Here is a 16403-nt window from a genome sequence, read left to right as displayed (position 1 = left end):
CTCTTCTGGAGTAACCCGAGATGTTCGTGCAATGCTTGTTGTTTCATGATCAGAACATTCCCGTCAATGGCATGCCCTTGGTTTGTCTGCCAATAGACCTCAATATCCAGTTTCTGCATACCATCGCATTAGTCAAGCGGCCAAATTGCAAACAGCATCATGCCGTTTCTGAAGCTCCTCTTTTGCAATATTTGGTATTGCATCAACACCGAAGCTCTCAATATTATCTTGGCGCCATCACTGTTCAAGAACTATTGAGCCTGTCTCAAATTCATTCTCCCAGGCTGGATTACACTGCGTCCATCCTCGTAAAATAGCGGGACTTCGAACAGTTCAATAACTTGAATTTGCTATCTTTGTCGGAACATCAAGCCCGAGATGTTGGAGCGATGCATTGCGTTCTAGCACCACGCAAGGACAATGATGAGTAGGTGCTATTCCGGAGTACGCTGATGGAGGAACGAAACTACCCCAAACTCATCAGCTCGAAAGAATCCGTGTGGGCGAAGATCAACCGCCTTACTCTTGTCTGCTTTCGAAGAACTCGGTGTACCATCGTCGTCCTTCGAGGACGGAGTACCACCTTTGGCGAACGCAGGAGGATTGAAGAAACCCGATAGTTTTCCCCGAGAACGTGTCACTACCCCCGGGGACTGATTGGGTTTATCGACAGGAGAAGAGAGCACAACATGAGGGACCTTCTTTTTCGCAGGAGTAATCGGCTTCGAGGAGTGAGAGGGAGTAGCGGATTCCGATGCTTCATCGACCTTACACTGCAGGTTAGCGCGACCAAGATAGACGGAGCAAAACAAAGCAGCTCTTAAGGACATACAGGGGTCTCACAAAGACACAGTGATCAAGTTGAGCATTAGCCATTTGTTCGGCCCTCCGTGCTGGCTTGGCTGATGGCCATATTGAATACAGAACATGCAAGACTGCATCAGAGGAAACGACTCCGACTACCAGCCGGTTCCGGGCCTAGAGACGATAGAAGCAAACCCAGGAGGTCAATGGGGCTCCAGAATGGTAGCCCATTATGCCATATTTTCTCAGACTTGAACCTGGTTACTTGGACCGGCTCCATCCTCTCTTCCCGCGCCGTGCCCTGCAAGCGGGAGTTGTATTACCAATTTTGATCATCTTTCGCAGCGCGTTCGCCTTCGGCAATAAGGCGTCTTGTTGTCTCAACACGGATGCTATCATGCCGGTTCCTCTTGCCGCCAACGTTGTATCGGTTCGTTTCTGTTAAGGTGTCGCGATGCCGCCAGGCCAGGTGAAGGGGCTTTATAGTCTCATTGGAACCGCTCTTGATGTTTGTTCTTGATAGTAAGCAATTATGAACTGATCTTAGAGAGATTGTATGGGGCATGCCCGCGGAGAACACAGGAACAGCAATATCAGACTCCAAGTATGGAGCTGCGAGGCCTAGGGTCATAGGTGATATTTGCCCCTGCGGGAATGAATCCACCTCATCATGGATAGTGAATGCGGGGTCATCAATAGCTTCAGCAATGTCGTCGTACCAGCCAAACCAGAATAGGCTCTTAATGAGACCTATTACTTCTCTGCAGGCTTAAATGATAGTTAGTCATAAGTTACTGTTATTGCCTCACAGCTGGGATGCTTACCTGCAGTTCTGTCTTCATTGAGATATTCAGCAATCTCCGGAACCTCCCACAGAGATGGGACTTCCATTGTGTATGATAAGGACTGCCCACACATTCTGTATCAATGTGTAAAATGGCTTGGTCAATAACGCTCTTCCATGTTCCTTCAGGGTGGCGATACCGTGCCGATTATAACCATTGAGTCGAATGGGATTGGGGAAAGCAACGTGCGGCGGATCATTAGCTCAGCTAACACCGTCCGTAGGCTGGTGCCACCGAGGGGAGAAGGATATATTTCTCGAATGCTTCGACTGTACAGCCGATATGTAACCGTTTCTGCACAATCGCCGCTGCATTTACCGACTATGAGCATCTTAGGTCCATGATAGCACGACAATTAACATAGTCCTCGATGAGCGCCGCGCTCCGTGAAAGTAAGCCGCAGCATACACACATGCTCGGCAGGAAACATCGTCCAGATAATTGCCTTCAGTTCATGTATGAGGGCTTGGTTCCGCAAGAGCGGCAGCATTGCTCGAAGGATCAGCTTTAGCAATCAGTGTAGTAGCTCTCCCAGTCGCGGTTTTCAATGTAGAACCTCATTCCCCAGCCATTCTGGGAGGAAGGGTGATTCCCTTCGCTTATTCCATTGGGGTGGATATACCAGTTTTACCATCCGGTACCCTGTTCTGCAGGTAGAAGATGTCGTACTCTCTGCCATCCTCTGTTTGGGCCTCAAGATGCGACATCGATCACCCATTCTGAGCGAGCAACTGGGACCCCTGCCTGTCTCCTTCGTGGGTTAGAACATAGTCAAGCTATAGAGGGAAAGGGGTCAACGTACTTTCCATATTCTATAGAGCATTCCCGTCACTCATCACCGAAGTTGTCAATCTTGTTGCTCACCGGCGATACTTGATTGCTGATCGATGCATGAATACTGGGTCATGTTCATTGCATAAATATAGGAGCCGTACATGATGGCTGACGCCAGAACAGATAGCCGGAAAGTCAACATGAGAAGGAGCCGAGGTTGACTACGCTGAACAGACATCCGATCAAGGTTAGAGAATGAATATCTATTCACTCAGCAATGACAAAGTATTCACAGTCCCTGTCGAAATCATTCAATAAACTCAACTATCTTCACCATCAGCATCAGACCCCAAACAAACATTCACCAGACCTGACCTACTTCCCGCTCCCCAAATCCACAAACCCCCGAAAGCACTCCCCCTGCGCCCTTCCACCCTCATCAAACACCACTCCCTCCCCCTCCAACAACCGCCTCTTCTCAACCTGATACTTCCCACCCAAGATCCACTCCCCCTTATAACCCCCTAACGTCCCATTCGTCGCCAGCACCCGATGACAGGGCACCTCCGGCGCAAACGGGTTCGTGCGCATTGCATTCCCCACGGCCCGTGCGCTGGAACCTAGATGAGTCGCGAGCGCCGAGTAAGTGGTCCAGCGGCCTTCCGGCACGGAGAGGAGGGTGCGGTAGACGCGGCGGCGGTAAGGGGTTAGGGTTGGGTGCAGAGAGATGCGGTGAAGGAATTTCTTGGTTTTGGGGGAGAGGGATAAGCATTCTTGTGTGGGGAGTGTTGGTGTGAGTTTGGAGGGTGATTGTTTGGTTTTCGTGAGAGATGCCATATTTATTGTTGGGGGATTAGGCAATATGAACCACCAGGCTCTCTTTTGCAAGTAATGTATAACAGAGATTTGATCTCTTGTAGAGATAGATTTAAGTGTTCAGCCAATGACCTATATGTTTTATTAATAAGAAACTCCATCTTTGAACGTCGAGACTCACTTACGCTAGTTGTCCTGGATAGTCATGTAGTTTAAGAAGAGAGCAAATGGTTACGCGACCCGGTTTATATGAGACTGTTTGGTTGCTGAAGATGTTGCTCTCAATGTAGCAAATCAGAGTCCTCCAGTTGAGTCACGATACGAGCTACTGCAAAGGTGCCGAAATGACGCTCATTGCAATGAGCCCACTGAAGGAGTTCAGCAGATATAAAAATAAAATCTGCTGCAAAGCCTGAAGGTACTTTTACATCACCCTGAAGCTTGGGCTCATAATGGTATGTCAAGACATCAAAAGTGCTGCCCTGACCTGAGAGAGCTGTCACGTGACCTTACTCGAACATTTATGGAAGTCGACTCTTATCTCAATGGACAATAGGAGCTATGATGATATGTCTTTTCGTCATAAATTCTCTAGTAGACAACACAACCAACATAGGAAATATAATAAGGCGAAATGCTACATGTGGTTCGCTAGCGTGGCTAGGCTAGAGGAGAAAATACAGGGCGGCGGAGCAAGAGGATTCAGGGGGTTTAGAAGTGGATGGCCTTGGAGTAAGTGGCCATGGCAGCCTCCTTGAAGGCCTCGGCCAGGGTAGGGTGAGCGTGGCATGTGCGGGCAATATCCTCGCAAGAAGCGCCGTATTCAACGGCCAGAGTGGCCTCGGCAATCATCTCACCAGCGTTGGGACCGATGATGTGGACACCGAGAATGCGGTCGGTCTCAGCATCGGCGATGAACTTAACCTGGCCCTCAGTGTCGAGGTTGGTCTTGGCACGAGAGTTGGCGCTGAAGGGGAAGGTACCGACGCGGTACTTGATGCCAGCGGCCTTGACCTCGGCCTCGTTCTGGCCAACCCAGGCGACTTCGGGGTGGGTGTACATGACGCTGGGGATGGCAGCGTAGTTGACGTGGCCGTGACCCTTCTTAATGTACTCGACAGCAGCAACGGCCTCTTCCTCGGCCTTGTGGGCAAGCATGGGACCGAAGGTGCAGTCACCGATGACACGGATGTGGGGAAGCTTGGTGCGGTACTCCTGGTCGATCACAAGGCGGCCTCTCTCATCCTTGTCAATTCCAATGTTCTCCAGACCCAGTCCTTCGGTGTAGGGTCTGCGGCCGATGGCAACCAAAACAACATCAGCATCCAGAGTCTCCTCCTTTCCACCCTTGGCGGCCTCAACGCTCAGCTTGACGGTCTCGCCGCTGTCATCACCCTTGGTGACCTTGGTGTTGGTCTTGAACTTGATACCCTGCTTCTGCAAAATCTTCTGGGCCTGCTTGGCGATGTCGGCGTCCATACCAGGTCCACCAATCTGGCCAAGGAATTCAACAACGGTAACTTCGGCACCGAGACGGGACCAAACGGAAGCCTGTGTTTCAGACCCAATCAGTACGAGGAAAATTCAAAGTCGTCCGAATTTTCGTCATCAGGTTCACGTACCATCTCCAAGCCAATGATACCACCGCCAATGACAACCATCTTCTTGGGGACCTCCTTCAGGGAAAGAGCGCCGGTGCTGGTGATGATTCTCTTCTCATCAATGTTCAGGCCAGGGAAAGGAGTGGCCTCACTTCCGGTGGCAATGAGAATGTTCTTTCCGCGCAGAGTCTGTTCACCACCATCGAGCAGGTTCACCTTGACGGTGTTCGGGTCGACAAAAGCACCGGTACCCTTGATGTAGTCGACGCCGTTCTTCTTGAACAGGAATTCGATACCTTTTGTGAGACCATCCACGGAGGTGTCCTTGGCCTTCATCATCTGCTCGAGGTTCAACTTGACATCACCGACCTCAATACCGCGCTTTTTTGTGTCATGGAGGATCTGGTGGTAGAGGTGGGAGTTGTTAAGCAGGGATTTCGAGGGAATGCAGCCGACGTTCAGGCAAGTACCACCGAGACGTCCACGCTTTTCGATACAAGCGGTCTACGCAAGATCGATAGATGTTAGCAAAGGGGTCAAAAATGCGCAAAGCGAATTCACATTCAGAAAGTGTCAAAACTCACCTTCAGACCTTCTTGACCGGCCTTGATAGCAGCGACGTAACCAGCGACACCACCACCAATGATAACCACATCGTGCTCTGTTATATTGGAATTCCAACAATCAGCCGCTGCCCTTTCTTCGGAAGCGCAGGCACCGTCTCACGGAAGCCCCAGGGAACAATCAATCACTTACCAGTTTCAGAAGCATAGCCGCGTCTGAAGCGTCCATATACGGACAAAGAAGGAGCAGCAACGAAGCTAGAAGGGACAGGCTGAGGGCCGGAGGTGCGGAGGGCAGCCCGCGGTGTCGCCCGCGGCAACATACTCCGGAACATTTTGTGCTGAATGTAGAGGAGAAAAAATACCAGGTATAAGGGAGATTAAAAGAGATAGCCAATCCTCCAGATCAAGAAACTGGGGAGGAATGGAAGGGCAACAATTGGGGATGGTAGGCTAATAGTATAGGGAAAAGGATGTTGGGACGAGGAAAGCTTTCTTGAGGTTCTAGCAGCAAAAGCTGGCGGGCCGGTATTGATACGGTATTCGTCGCGTATGTAATCATCCGGACCAGTGAGCATCGGGTCAAATCGGCTATCTAATTCCATATTGCCGGCTAGTGATGCTTGATAATTAAGACTTCATGGACATCTATGGGCAAGCCACATAGTATGCTTTTTAATAGCGCAGATGTCCATGGCTAGGAAATACTGCCAATGATCACATCTGTAAGGTAGACGGGAAACTAAGGTATGGTGGTGCTGAAGTCGACATCAGATCGGTAATGCAGTATACCGGAACGGACTATTCCACACTCGTCAGCGGTAAAGGTGGATAAGGTCTCTTTTAAGCCTGCGGAAAAGCATCACCACCACCACGATACCTCAGACTCAGGTGGTCGAAAGCGTCGGCCGTCGCCGATGATCATCTACTTCAAGGGAAACAAGCTCAATAATATGCTTGCAAATGGTTGTCTGCCGTCAGATCCTCAGAAGAGACGTATCATCCTCGATATTACGTTGGTTTCCGCGGGTAACGAAAAGTAATGGCTACCGTCGGCGTTCAGAGGCAGCGTGCATGATATACGGTCATTCTCCAGGTTCGTCGAAGAGTGTAGTCATCCAGGCTCAATATCTGCCTACTGTTATGATTTCGAACCCCTCAAGAGGCAAGTCCAGGCTCTAAGCGCCAGCTCTCGCAGATGGAGAATATATCCAGGGGGGGTAAGTAACCAGAAATCCTCACCTCCAAGGATGAAGCAGGGCAATCATAGCATCTTGAACCAGAGATTGGTAAGGCGGACGAACTGCTCGAGCTCCCTGCCCTCACAATATATCCACCTTTACGGTGTAGGTCCTACTCAGCACATTTAAGATTCGCGTGCGACCACAGATGTCGAGGCATCATTTAGCAACCGTTACAAACGTTATCGGATCGGAGCTTCAGACTGACTGCACACCTGTGAGCCATTGGACACAAAAAGAAGGTGGTTAGCATGCGGAAAAGATCAGTCAGGACTGGGCCACGGTCATGTTTAACTGCTCCAAGTCTGGTAAGATCGATCCATAAATGTGGCATGGAGATCTGTAGTCCGTAGCCGAATGAATCCTCGTATAACCCTTGTTCTAGACTTAGTGCTGGAGTAGTCTCGCTGTGAAGTTTCATTATGGGCTGTCTTGAATCTGCCAGCAGATGGAAGAGGCATTGTTGCCTCAGGCTGCAATGCCATTTGCGTCTGGCCCAAGACCTCCAAGTCTCCTATCTTCATTATGTTTCTATAGATTTGGCTGACTTCAAAGAGAAAAATCACATCAAAGGATTGCTTCTATTCTCTGCTACGTCCTTGGCATCGTCATTGTTCCAATCGATAGCATGAGGTCCTTTCAAGCATCCCGAACTGGCATTTCCCAGGCTCACTGTCGGGGTACTTCCGACTCTCCACCCAACGACCCCAGCATTTCCCTTTGCGCTCCCCGCAACGCCGACTCCATCCCGACTCGCCAACACCATTGGATAGAACGTGTCTCTGGCCCCAGATGGAATAGATCATCAGCCTTCCCAAGGAAATGATGGCCAAAGAATCCTCGTGTGAGCCCGTATAGACAACCTATCTACAGGCCACAACGGCCGTACGGTTCCCATTACCCGAGTGTCCATCAGGGCATCACACTGACAGCAGCCGCTCTATGCTTCCAATGGAAAAACTGCAGATTTCATTGAAGCTCTCAGCCTTCTGTCGAATGAAACATGGCGCCATCCATATTAATGACGCAGATTGGACTTGGCTCCAAGTTCCTGACATCTGGGCCACAGCATCAGACTCCTCCCCGAACGCCTCCCGATCTAGTGACCGGGTGCGACCATCGCCTGGCGCATCTGGCCGCTGCCACATGCCCGGATTACCGATTTTGTTCAGCCATCTTTTGCCGGTCTATCTCCAAATCACATCAACCAGGTTCCCATACCGACGAGTCATAGTGCGTTTTTCCTTCCCAGAGTGGGGAATACGACTCCGTCGACCGTCTTTTCCTTGTCGAACCCCAGGAACCAGACTTCTCCCACGCGGGATGTAACCAAATTAGTTCTCCTTTAGAGAACTATACTCCAATTCTTTGGTCGGACCTCAGCCGATCATCACTAGGATGATCGTCCTCCGGCCGTCTCTTGCAGACCTGCACATTTAAATGCTGTCTACGACCCCACAGAAAAAAGCATCTCTCGGATAATTGTGATCTCGCGTCGTCCACTCTCTACGGTGTGTTCATGCTGGAGTGCTCATCGGCCCTCAGGCTATCTTACGCACTTGAACCGTGATCGGAAGCACCTATTGCGACTACTGCACTTGAGGCGTCTGTCACTTCACTTGCAAATCTGCTGAGTCCCTAAATTACCCTACCGTCAAAATGAGTGACCAAATATCATCATGGAATATTGTACACAAGCTGGAGAAAAAGAAGCTCCTGATTGCGATCAATTGTGTTGCTGCTTTGTCAATCCTCTTCTTTGGTTAGTCTGCCGTATAGCATCATTAACGCCTTTACTGATCAGATATTCAGGTTATGACCAGGGAATGATGGGCGGAGTAAACAACGCCAAGGACTACATCGATCTGATGGGCTTTGGTTACACCGAGATGAAAGATGGCCAGCCTACTCCAGTTGTCACAAATAGTTTGTTACAGGGAGGAATTGTCTCCGTCTACTATCTCGGGACGCTCTGCGGATGCCTCCTTGGTGGATGGATTGGAGACTCTATCGGTAGAATCAAGACTATTGCTTCGGGCGCTGTGTGGGCCATCTTTGGAGCCGCGCTGCAATGCTCAGCACAGAATCACAACTGGATGATTTGTGGTAAGACTTCATACTCGAAATCAATAGATAACTTCGCAGTCACTGATCAAACTCAGCCCGTTTCATCAACGGCATTGGCACCGGTATTCTGAACGCAATCGTGCCGGTCTGGGCTACAGAGACTGCTGAACACACTTCTCGCGGACAGTTCATCGCCATCGAGTTTACCCTCAACATTTTCGGTGTCGTTCTGGCGTACTGGCTGGAATTGTGCGTGCCCTTCTTCTCTCCCACTTCATCTGAAGAAGTCATTTCTAATACGTAATAGTGGTCTATCTTTCATCGATGGCGGAAAATCTCCCTTCCGTTGGAGATTTCCAATCGCCTTTCAGATTATCTTCCTGCTCGTGCTATTCGCAGCTGTCTGGTTCTTCCCAGAGTCCCCAAGATGGCTAGTCAAGGTTGGACGGGAGCAGGAAGCGCGCTACATCCTACAACGCCTCCGTGGCAGCAGTGGCGATGACGCAGTCCGAGCCGAAGCCGAGTTCCGTGACATCCAAAGCGTGGCGGAGCTTGAGAAGACGATAAACCATAGCAATTCCTACCTTTCCATGCTTTTCGGCTACAAGAGCGGGAAGTTGCATCTGGGACGCCGTGTGCAACTGGTCATCTGGCTGCAGATCATGCAGGAATGGGTCGGCATCGCCGGTGTCACAGTTTGTATGTCGTTGCTGCCAGCGTCAAACGCTTGTATATGTCTTCAGCCTGACTGATGTGTTCAGATGCCCCGACTATTTTCAGCATTGCCGGGTTCGATTCGATGAAAAGTCAGTGGATCAGTGGTCTGAACAACGTTTTCTACATGGTCCGTCCCCATCATCCCAAAACTCCCGACTTTGTCTAATCGCGATTCTACAGTTCGCGACACTTATCTGTGTCTTCACCCTCGATCGTATTGGCCGTAGGTGGACCCTCTACTGGGGATCCGTCGCCCAAGGAATCGCCATGTTTCTTGCTGGAGGCTTCTCCAGGCTCGCCATCAATGCTAGGGAGGCCGGAGATGTGAGCAAAGCAAGCTCATACGGTGCGGCCGCTGCATCGATGATCTTCATCTTCACCTCAGTCTTCGGCGCCACATGGCTCACCGGTACTTTCAACCTCCAGTCTCCACTCATCCAGAACTTCCACTAACATCTCATCAGTCCCCTGGATCTACCCCGCAGAAATCTTCCCCCTAGCAGTCCGCGCCCGAGGAAACGCCTGGGGCGTGGTAGGATGGAGTATCGGAAACGGCTGGCTGGTCAGTATCCACAACCCCTCTCCTAGCGAACAATCAAACTGAGACATTCATAGACCCTCCTTTGCCCGGTGATGTTCAGCTCCATCGGCGAAAAGACCCTGTACATCTTCGCCATCAGCAACGTCATTACAATCCCCATGGTCTGGGCTCTCTACCCGGAAAGTAACCAGCGGACACTGGAGGACATGGATCTGCTTTTCGCGGCTGAGACGCCCTGGGTGTGGGATGCGGAGCGGACCTTTGCGCGTCTCAAGGCTGAGAACCCTGGGTATATTGATACTGCCGGCCGGAAGAACAGTCTCCTGGATTCTGAGGCGGGTGCTGGTAAGCCCGCTGCTCAGACTACACAGCATGAGGAAAATGTTTCGTCCGAGTAGTGACGCTCTGGAATGGAGATCTTGGCCGGATAATGAATGATGATCGCTCGGTCTGAGAGATACGAAACTTCTGCTTATGAGTCCAAGATAATGGGTCATGATTTGTCTCAAGAACACATCGCTTTTATACCCCATTCAACGAACACATATCAAATGACACACAAATTCAAAAAGATATTTCAAAAGACCAAATCCAGTAAACCCGACATGAAATAAGAACGAGTCTACCTCCTATAAACACATCCCACCTGTCCCCTACCCACGCACATCAACCCACCCGGCAACGGAGGCCCATACGGCCGCCGACACAGACACACCCGCGTCAAACCACGACGACCTCGATACCCACCACCGTGAGCACGAGTTTCAGTTCCATACGTATGGCTGCAGGTGCAGGATTGACTAGTCTCCCTTGCTCCGTCATAATGCGTAGAGTGAGTCAATTGGTGATGGTAATGGTGGTGATGGAGTCTGTGCTGCTGGACGTGGCCGTGACTGTGACAGGTAAGATGGGGCGGATAGCTCTCATAGGAGTGGGACTGAGCTGTGCGGTTGCAGTGGCTTGTGCTAGTGGTTTGTTGGTGATGGTGGTGATCGTGCATTCCCTCGCCTTGAGGGTGGGCTTGGTTTAGACTGTAGCCCCGGTGTCCATATTAGTAACTGTACTTTGACTGGCAAGGGCATTATTAAGGTCAGTGTGATGCTGGGAAGGTATCTACGCACATGTGCTGGCAGCCATGTCGAGCCCTCGAAGTGGAATGGCAACAAGCTCCAATGCCTCGGTGAATATGGGAGCCGAATGTCGAAGAGTCCGTGTCGCTGTCGTCGGTGGTGACCTCGCAATTTTGCCCGCCAACACGTGTGTTATACGGATAAGGACTGCAATTGTTGCCGGTCGGGTGAGTGCCGTGCTCGACGGTGTGTCGATGCACATGTTTAGACCAGCTGGATGAACGGATAGCCATTACAGAGAATCAATGAGCGATTATGGGTGAATAACCAGCCAACTGGTGGGAGACGATGGGTTTGTAAACACTCGGTGTTGGCACTCAGTGCTGGGAGCTACAACTGTTTAAATGCCAAAGCGCTATTTGGACAGATAAAGGTCAACTTCAGAGGGGAAAGAACTTTCACCAGATCTTGATAGCGACTGTGCCCGACAGGACTCGTCGTACAAGGTGTGGGCTGCTGTGCAACATCAGATGTAGTTCGCCAGCCTAGCCCCCATCTCGAACACGACGGAAGAAGCCTTTTCGAAAGCGAGGTCAAACACTACATGAGGCTCTTCCTGGCCCTATTCAAAAGCAGGTACTTGCTGTAGCGAATCCGATGTCAATTCGGAAATGTTGTGCTACCCACTTGATTTTCTGGGGGTTGCCAGGGTGTCACAAAGAAGTATAGTAGTACAACCAGATGGTGTCCTCTATGACCATACAAATGAGCATATGCAGTAGACGAGGTTACTAGGTTTAGCGGTCGCAGGTCATCCAGGTCACTCTTTCAATCAATGTTGAGAATATGACCAGACGACGTAGGCAGATTTCTGCTATAGCTCATCGAAGGAGCAAAGGGTTGGATCCACTCTTTCAAAACTGTTCGAAAGGTGTCACAGACAGCATCCACCGCCTGCGCATGAGAAGCACCGCAGCTTTCGATATAGACTAAGAAAAGTCAATTAGCAATGTTTTGCACATATGTTCCTGCTGTGAAAATTACCCTTGACTTTTGGTTCTGTGCCAGAGCCACGGATGGTGAACCGAACATCTCGGTCCAGCCACAGGGTCAGCATCTGACTGCTTTTGTCAATTGGAAGTGCTGGCTTCTGATCCTCTGTGCCTGAATCATAACCCTCTGTCATGTCTCTCCACCTCAGGATCTTGAATGAACCAAGGGATTTTTGTGTTCGGTAAGGCCCGTTCCTGATGGCTCCGAAAAGGCTTTTTGTGATTTCGGGGCTAGGTGATCGGAAGTAATTATTGAGTGTTTCAAAGTACCCAAAATCCTTGAACAGCTGCTGTAGTTTCGAATAAGGGGTGAGGCCCTGAGATCTCCATCGAGCTTCCGCTGCTAGGAAAATCATAGCAGCAGTCACGCCGTCCTTGTCGTGGCACACATCTGGGAACATATACCCCAGGGCTTCCTCGAAAGCAAAAGGTACATGGTACCCTGACTCCTCCAGTCTCCGTGCAATATTTCCCATCCACTTGAATCCAGTCAATGTTTCCTCAAAGTGGAAGCCCTTTGACCTTGCCATCTTCTCGAGCATGCCTGTGGAGACCGCGGAGTTCAAGACAGCTATGCGTGATTTGTCATTTCGATCTTCAAGCGAATCAAACAGATGCGATGCCAGTAGAACGCCAAGGTGGTTCCCCGTGAAGGTGAACCAAGAGCCGCTACCCGACAATTAGTGATTATCTCTAGGAATATAGAAACGCCCTTCGCATGTCATGCCGACTTACTCAACTTTCTCGGCAGCAGCGAACCGATCTGCATCCGGGTCATTAGCAATAATGAGCGTTTTGCCCTCTTTATCAGCTGCCTGCATCGCCAAGTCCAGAGATCCATTCTCCTCCGGGTTTGGGAACGATACTGTTGGGAAATCAGGGTTCGGTTCCACTTGCTCTGTTACAGCGGCGAAGTCGGTTATTCCAACTGAGCGGCATAGCTTGGGAAAGATCAGACCTCCGACCCCATGCAAAGGAGTATACATGAATGGACGTGGACTTGACCAGCTAGGGACGGTGGATTTCTAGGCACGCTATTAGTCGATTATCCCGAATGAGGGTGGCATGGTTCTCACAGCATAGTTCCAGACCGCCTCGGTATACCGAGGCAGAATCGTCTGAAGAGCTTCAGCATGGAGATACTCCGTGGCTTCTAGGCTGTTCCAAGCATTTGGCCACGGATCTAGGTTGCTGTCAATGGATTCCGCTATCTCAACATCCATAGGGGTGTTGATCTGAGCGCCGTTCTTGAAATACCTAGTCCAACAGTCAGCGTCGTCCATTTGGAATCAAGGAAGCGTGAGCCGAACACTTTGTAACCTGTACGCAATTAGCTATCAGAACCGAGATGTAGGGAGTGCAATTCATACCGTTGTCTTGGGCTGGGTTCTGTCGACAAAATCATCTGTGTCAGACCTCTTTGCTCTTGTCACTGCGCGAATTGTGAGGAAACATACATGGCTTGCAGTGATCATGACGCCAGCCGCAGCTCGCAAATGCGTCACACCAAATGGTACTGATGGTGTCAAGGAGGACTCTGAATAATACCAGACTGGTATTTTCATCGCAATAAAGGCATTGGCTGCCAGAACAGCAAATTTGGCAGAGTTGTGCCGAGCGTCATGGCCAATGACTACACCGTTCGACGCAATGTCGGAGTGTCTGTCTCTAATGTATTTGGCCAATCCTTGCGATGCCTGAATGACGGTCAGGGAGTTCATGCAGGAGAACCCTGCCGCCATCCGACCACGAAGGCCGGCGGTTCCGAATTGAATGCCTGTACTTGTGTGGTTAGAAAGGCGGCGGGTGCAGGAGACAAAGGAGCTTGTATTGCAGAATATACATACGCTGCCGAAGACGCAGCTCGAGCTCTGCAGTCGCTCCAGCCTTCTGTAGCTGCTCAATTTCAGCCCGCGTCTCGGGATTCTGCGTTTGAGGTCAGCAATCTTTCATGGTATCATTGGAGCTACTTGCGAGCACGCAATCAACTTACCCGGTCCCACTCAAGCCATTTCTGAACCAGTAAAGAAAGAGGTTCCTATAGAACACAGTACAACTGCAATTAGATATATATTTCGGCTACCTGTGAAGATTTCATTGAACTACCTCAATTGTAGACGCAGGAACAGGCATGGTGGATCATACGATGATGAATGGACGTTGTAGACGGACGGATCAGATGAATTGACAAGATAGTATGATAGGCCGATGGCTGATTGTGGCTTTGAAATGGAATATCTAGAATGGATGGGATGGGATGATGATCGCCAGTGCAATGGAGCACGTTTCATGTGCTTCTGTCGGCTTGTCCCCGCTTTGTGCCTGTTTGAGCAATCCACAGTCACCGCTTCCCGCCCCATAGCGACGCAGGCCGTTTCCGAGGTCTCCAGACTTGGACCTTCATTAGGGATCATCCCTGTTGGTTTTCTTTTGCATTTTCAATTCCTAAACAAGACGATGCTGGAGTCTATCCAGATTCGTACCCATTCCTGAGCTCGAGTCTATCGATCCAGCCTATGACAACCTCGGGATGACCCAGACACAGGAAGCGGCCCGTACGCCGGGCTCCAGAGCGCGAAAGGACGCAATCTTGTCACGGCGGTACATTGAGGGTCAAATCGCTGATGGCAAGCATATCATCATTTTCGATGATCGAGTGCTCAAGGTCGATGCGTGGATCAAATTTCACCCCGGAGGAGACAAGTCTATTAAACACATGGTCGGACGGGATGCGACGGACGAAATCAATGCGTACGGTTACCGAGGAATCCAAGACGATCGTAACCTGACAACTGACGTTCGCTTTTGTATAGGTTACATTCACCAGAGGCACGCCAGCGAATGTTGTCTTTCCAGATTGGTCGCATCCAGGGACCGTGGTTGAACTTTCTCCCTCCGATCCAGGGCGGGAAGTTCCGTCCATATCCAGGCGAGACATGTTCAAGCGACGAGGACAGCACAGATCAGGATATCTCACAGCCCCCTTCTCCAGTGTTTGATGCAGCAGACGCAGGAGACAAAGCACCAGGAGTCCGTCGCCGAAGGAAATCAACAACGACTTCAGATACATCAGTCTCAACCACTCCGACTGAAGGGTTCGAGCCGAAGCCCTTCTTCCTTGATGCCCGAACTCAAGAGGAGATCGTCTTTGATGTCGCCAAGTACCCGTCCCTCGACACGGCGAATCAGGAAGAAATCAAACGGAAATACCGCGAACTGAATGAGCGGATCCGCGCGGAAGGTCTTTACAATTGCAACTATTTCTCGTACTTTATAGAATGCTGTCGCTACACCCTTCTCGCTGCCCTGTCATATACCTTTCTTCGCTTAGGCTGGTATGTGATATCGGCCTTCTTTCTAGGGTGCTTCTGGCACCAGCTCGTTTTCACAGCCCATGATGCTGGCCATATGGGCATCACTCACCATTTCCATGTCGACTCAGTCATTGGTATCATCATTGCGGATTATTTAGGCGGCCTGAGCCTGGGATGGTGGAAACGGAATCACAATGTCCACCACATCGTCACCAATGCTCCAGAGCATGACCCCGACATTGAACACATGCCTTTCTTTGCCATATCACATCGCTTCTTGACCAGTCTCCGAAGCACGTACTATGACCGTGTCATGCATTTTGACGCCGCGGCGAATTTCCTGCTGCGATATCAGAATTACCTCTATTATCCAATCCTCTTGTTTGGTAGATTCAATCTCTACCGACTAAGCTGGGAATACCTGTTTTGCGGCCAGGCCCCAAAGAAGGGTCCTGCCTGGTGGCACCGCTGGTTCGAGATCGGAGGACAGGTATTCTTCTGGTATTGGTTCGGCTACGGCGTGCTATATCTCTCTATCCCAGACTGGAGCAGCCGGATAGCCTACATCCTGGTTTCTCACATGGTCACTGCTCCTCTGCATGTGCAGATCACGCTGTCCCATTTTGCCATGTCGACTGCCGACTTGGGTGTGCATGAATCGTTCCCTCAAAAGATGCTTCGCACCACCATGGATGTCGACTGCCCTACATGGCTCGACTTCTTCCATGGTGGACTGCAGTTCCAGGCTATTCACCACCTTTACCCTCGCATTCCTCGTCACAACCTGCGTCGTACCCAGAAACTCGTTGTCGACTTCTGTCGCGATACTGGCATACCTTATGCCGTTTTCACCTTTTATGACGGTAACAAGGAAGTGATTACCAGACTTGGCGACGTCGCGAAGCAAGTTCGTATCCTTGAAGAATGCAGAAAGTCGTGCGCCGAACAGGGTGTGTTCTCAGATCATCATCACTGAAAGGGAGCTGTTGCTTTACTCA

At 50.5% G+C, this 16403-nt stretch overlaps 6 protein-coding genes across 6 annotated transcripts; 2 read left to right on the top strand and 4 right to left on the bottom strand.

Moving 5' to 3' along the window:
• Positions 1-1123: 1123 nt before the first annotated feature.
• ALT_4642 (uncharacterized protein) lies at positions 1124-1722 on the bottom strand (the record flags this gene model as incomplete). The annotated part of the gene is made up of 2 exons (XM_033556753.1): positions 1124-1572; positions 1629-1722. The coding sequence occupies 2 exons, from the start codon at positions 1720-1722 to the stop codon at positions 1124-1126; spliced, it is 543 nt and encodes a 180-aa protein (XP_033412644.1).
• Positions 1723-2798: 1076 nt separating this feature from the next.
• Positions 2799-3260, bottom strand: ALT_4641 (MGMT family protein; the record flags this gene model as incomplete). Its single annotated transcript, XM_033556752.1, has 1 exon — positions 2799-3260. The coding sequence occupies one exon, from the start codon at positions 3258-3260 to the stop codon at positions 2799-2801; it is 462 nt and encodes a 153-aa protein (XP_033412643.1).
• Positions 3261-3950: 690 nt separating this feature from the next.
• ALT_4640 (dihydrolipoyl dehydrogenase) lies at positions 3951-5738 on the bottom strand (the record flags this gene model as incomplete). Its single annotated transcript, XM_033556751.1, has 4 exons — positions 3951-4790; positions 4862-5344; positions 5425-5501; positions 5597-5738. The coding sequence occupies 4 exons, from the start codon at positions 5736-5738 to the stop codon at positions 3951-3953; spliced, it is 1542 nt and encodes a 513-aa protein (XP_033412642.1).
• Positions 5739-8303: 2565 nt separating this feature from the next.
• On the top strand, positions 8304-10367 carry ALT_4639 (sugar transporter STL1; the record flags this gene model as incomplete). Its single annotated transcript, XM_033556750.2, has 8 exons — positions 8304-8406; positions 8457-8750; positions 8807-8960; positions 9019-9410; positions 9473-9555; positions 9609-9837; positions 9893-9990; positions 10044-10367. The coding sequence occupies 8 exons, from the start codon at positions 8304-8306 to the stop codon at positions 10365-10367; spliced, it is 1677 nt and encodes a 558-aa protein (XP_033412641.2).
• A 1500-nt stretch (positions 10368-11867) lies between these two features.
• Positions 11868-14224, bottom strand: ALT_4638 (phosphoribomutase PRM15; the record flags this gene model as incomplete). The annotated part of the gene is made up of 10 exons (XM_089599778.1): positions 11868-12028; positions 12084-12760; positions 12827-13116; positions 13168-13274; positions 13349-13411; positions 13462-13480; positions 13549-13868; positions 13939-14017; positions 14085-14129; positions 14198-14224. The coding sequence occupies 10 exons, from the start codon at positions 14222-14224 to the stop codon at positions 11868-11870; spliced, it is 1788 nt and encodes a 595-aa protein (XP_089456116.1).
• A 397-nt stretch (positions 14225-14621) lies between these two features.
• On the top strand, positions 14622-16381 carry ALT_4637 (fatty acid desaturase; the record flags this gene model as incomplete). The annotated part of the gene is made up of 2 exons (XM_033556748.1): positions 14622-14842; positions 14905-16381. The coding sequence occupies 2 exons, from the start codon at positions 14622-14624 to the stop codon at positions 16379-16381; spliced, it is 1698 nt and encodes a 565-aa protein (XP_033412639.1).
• Positions 16382-16403: the final 22 nt, after the last annotated feature.

The sequence above is a fragment of the Aspergillus lentulus genome (genome assembly GCF_001445615.1).
Source record: "Aspergillus lentulus DNA, contig: Alt08, strain: IFM 54703, whole genome shotgun sequence".
NCBI lineage: Eukaryota > Fungi > Ascomycota > Eurotiomycetes > Eurotiales > Aspergillaceae > Aspergillus > Aspergillus lentulus.
The sequence above is the reverse complement of the archived record's forward strand: the minus strand, read 5'-3'. Positions and strand labels throughout refer to the sequence as shown.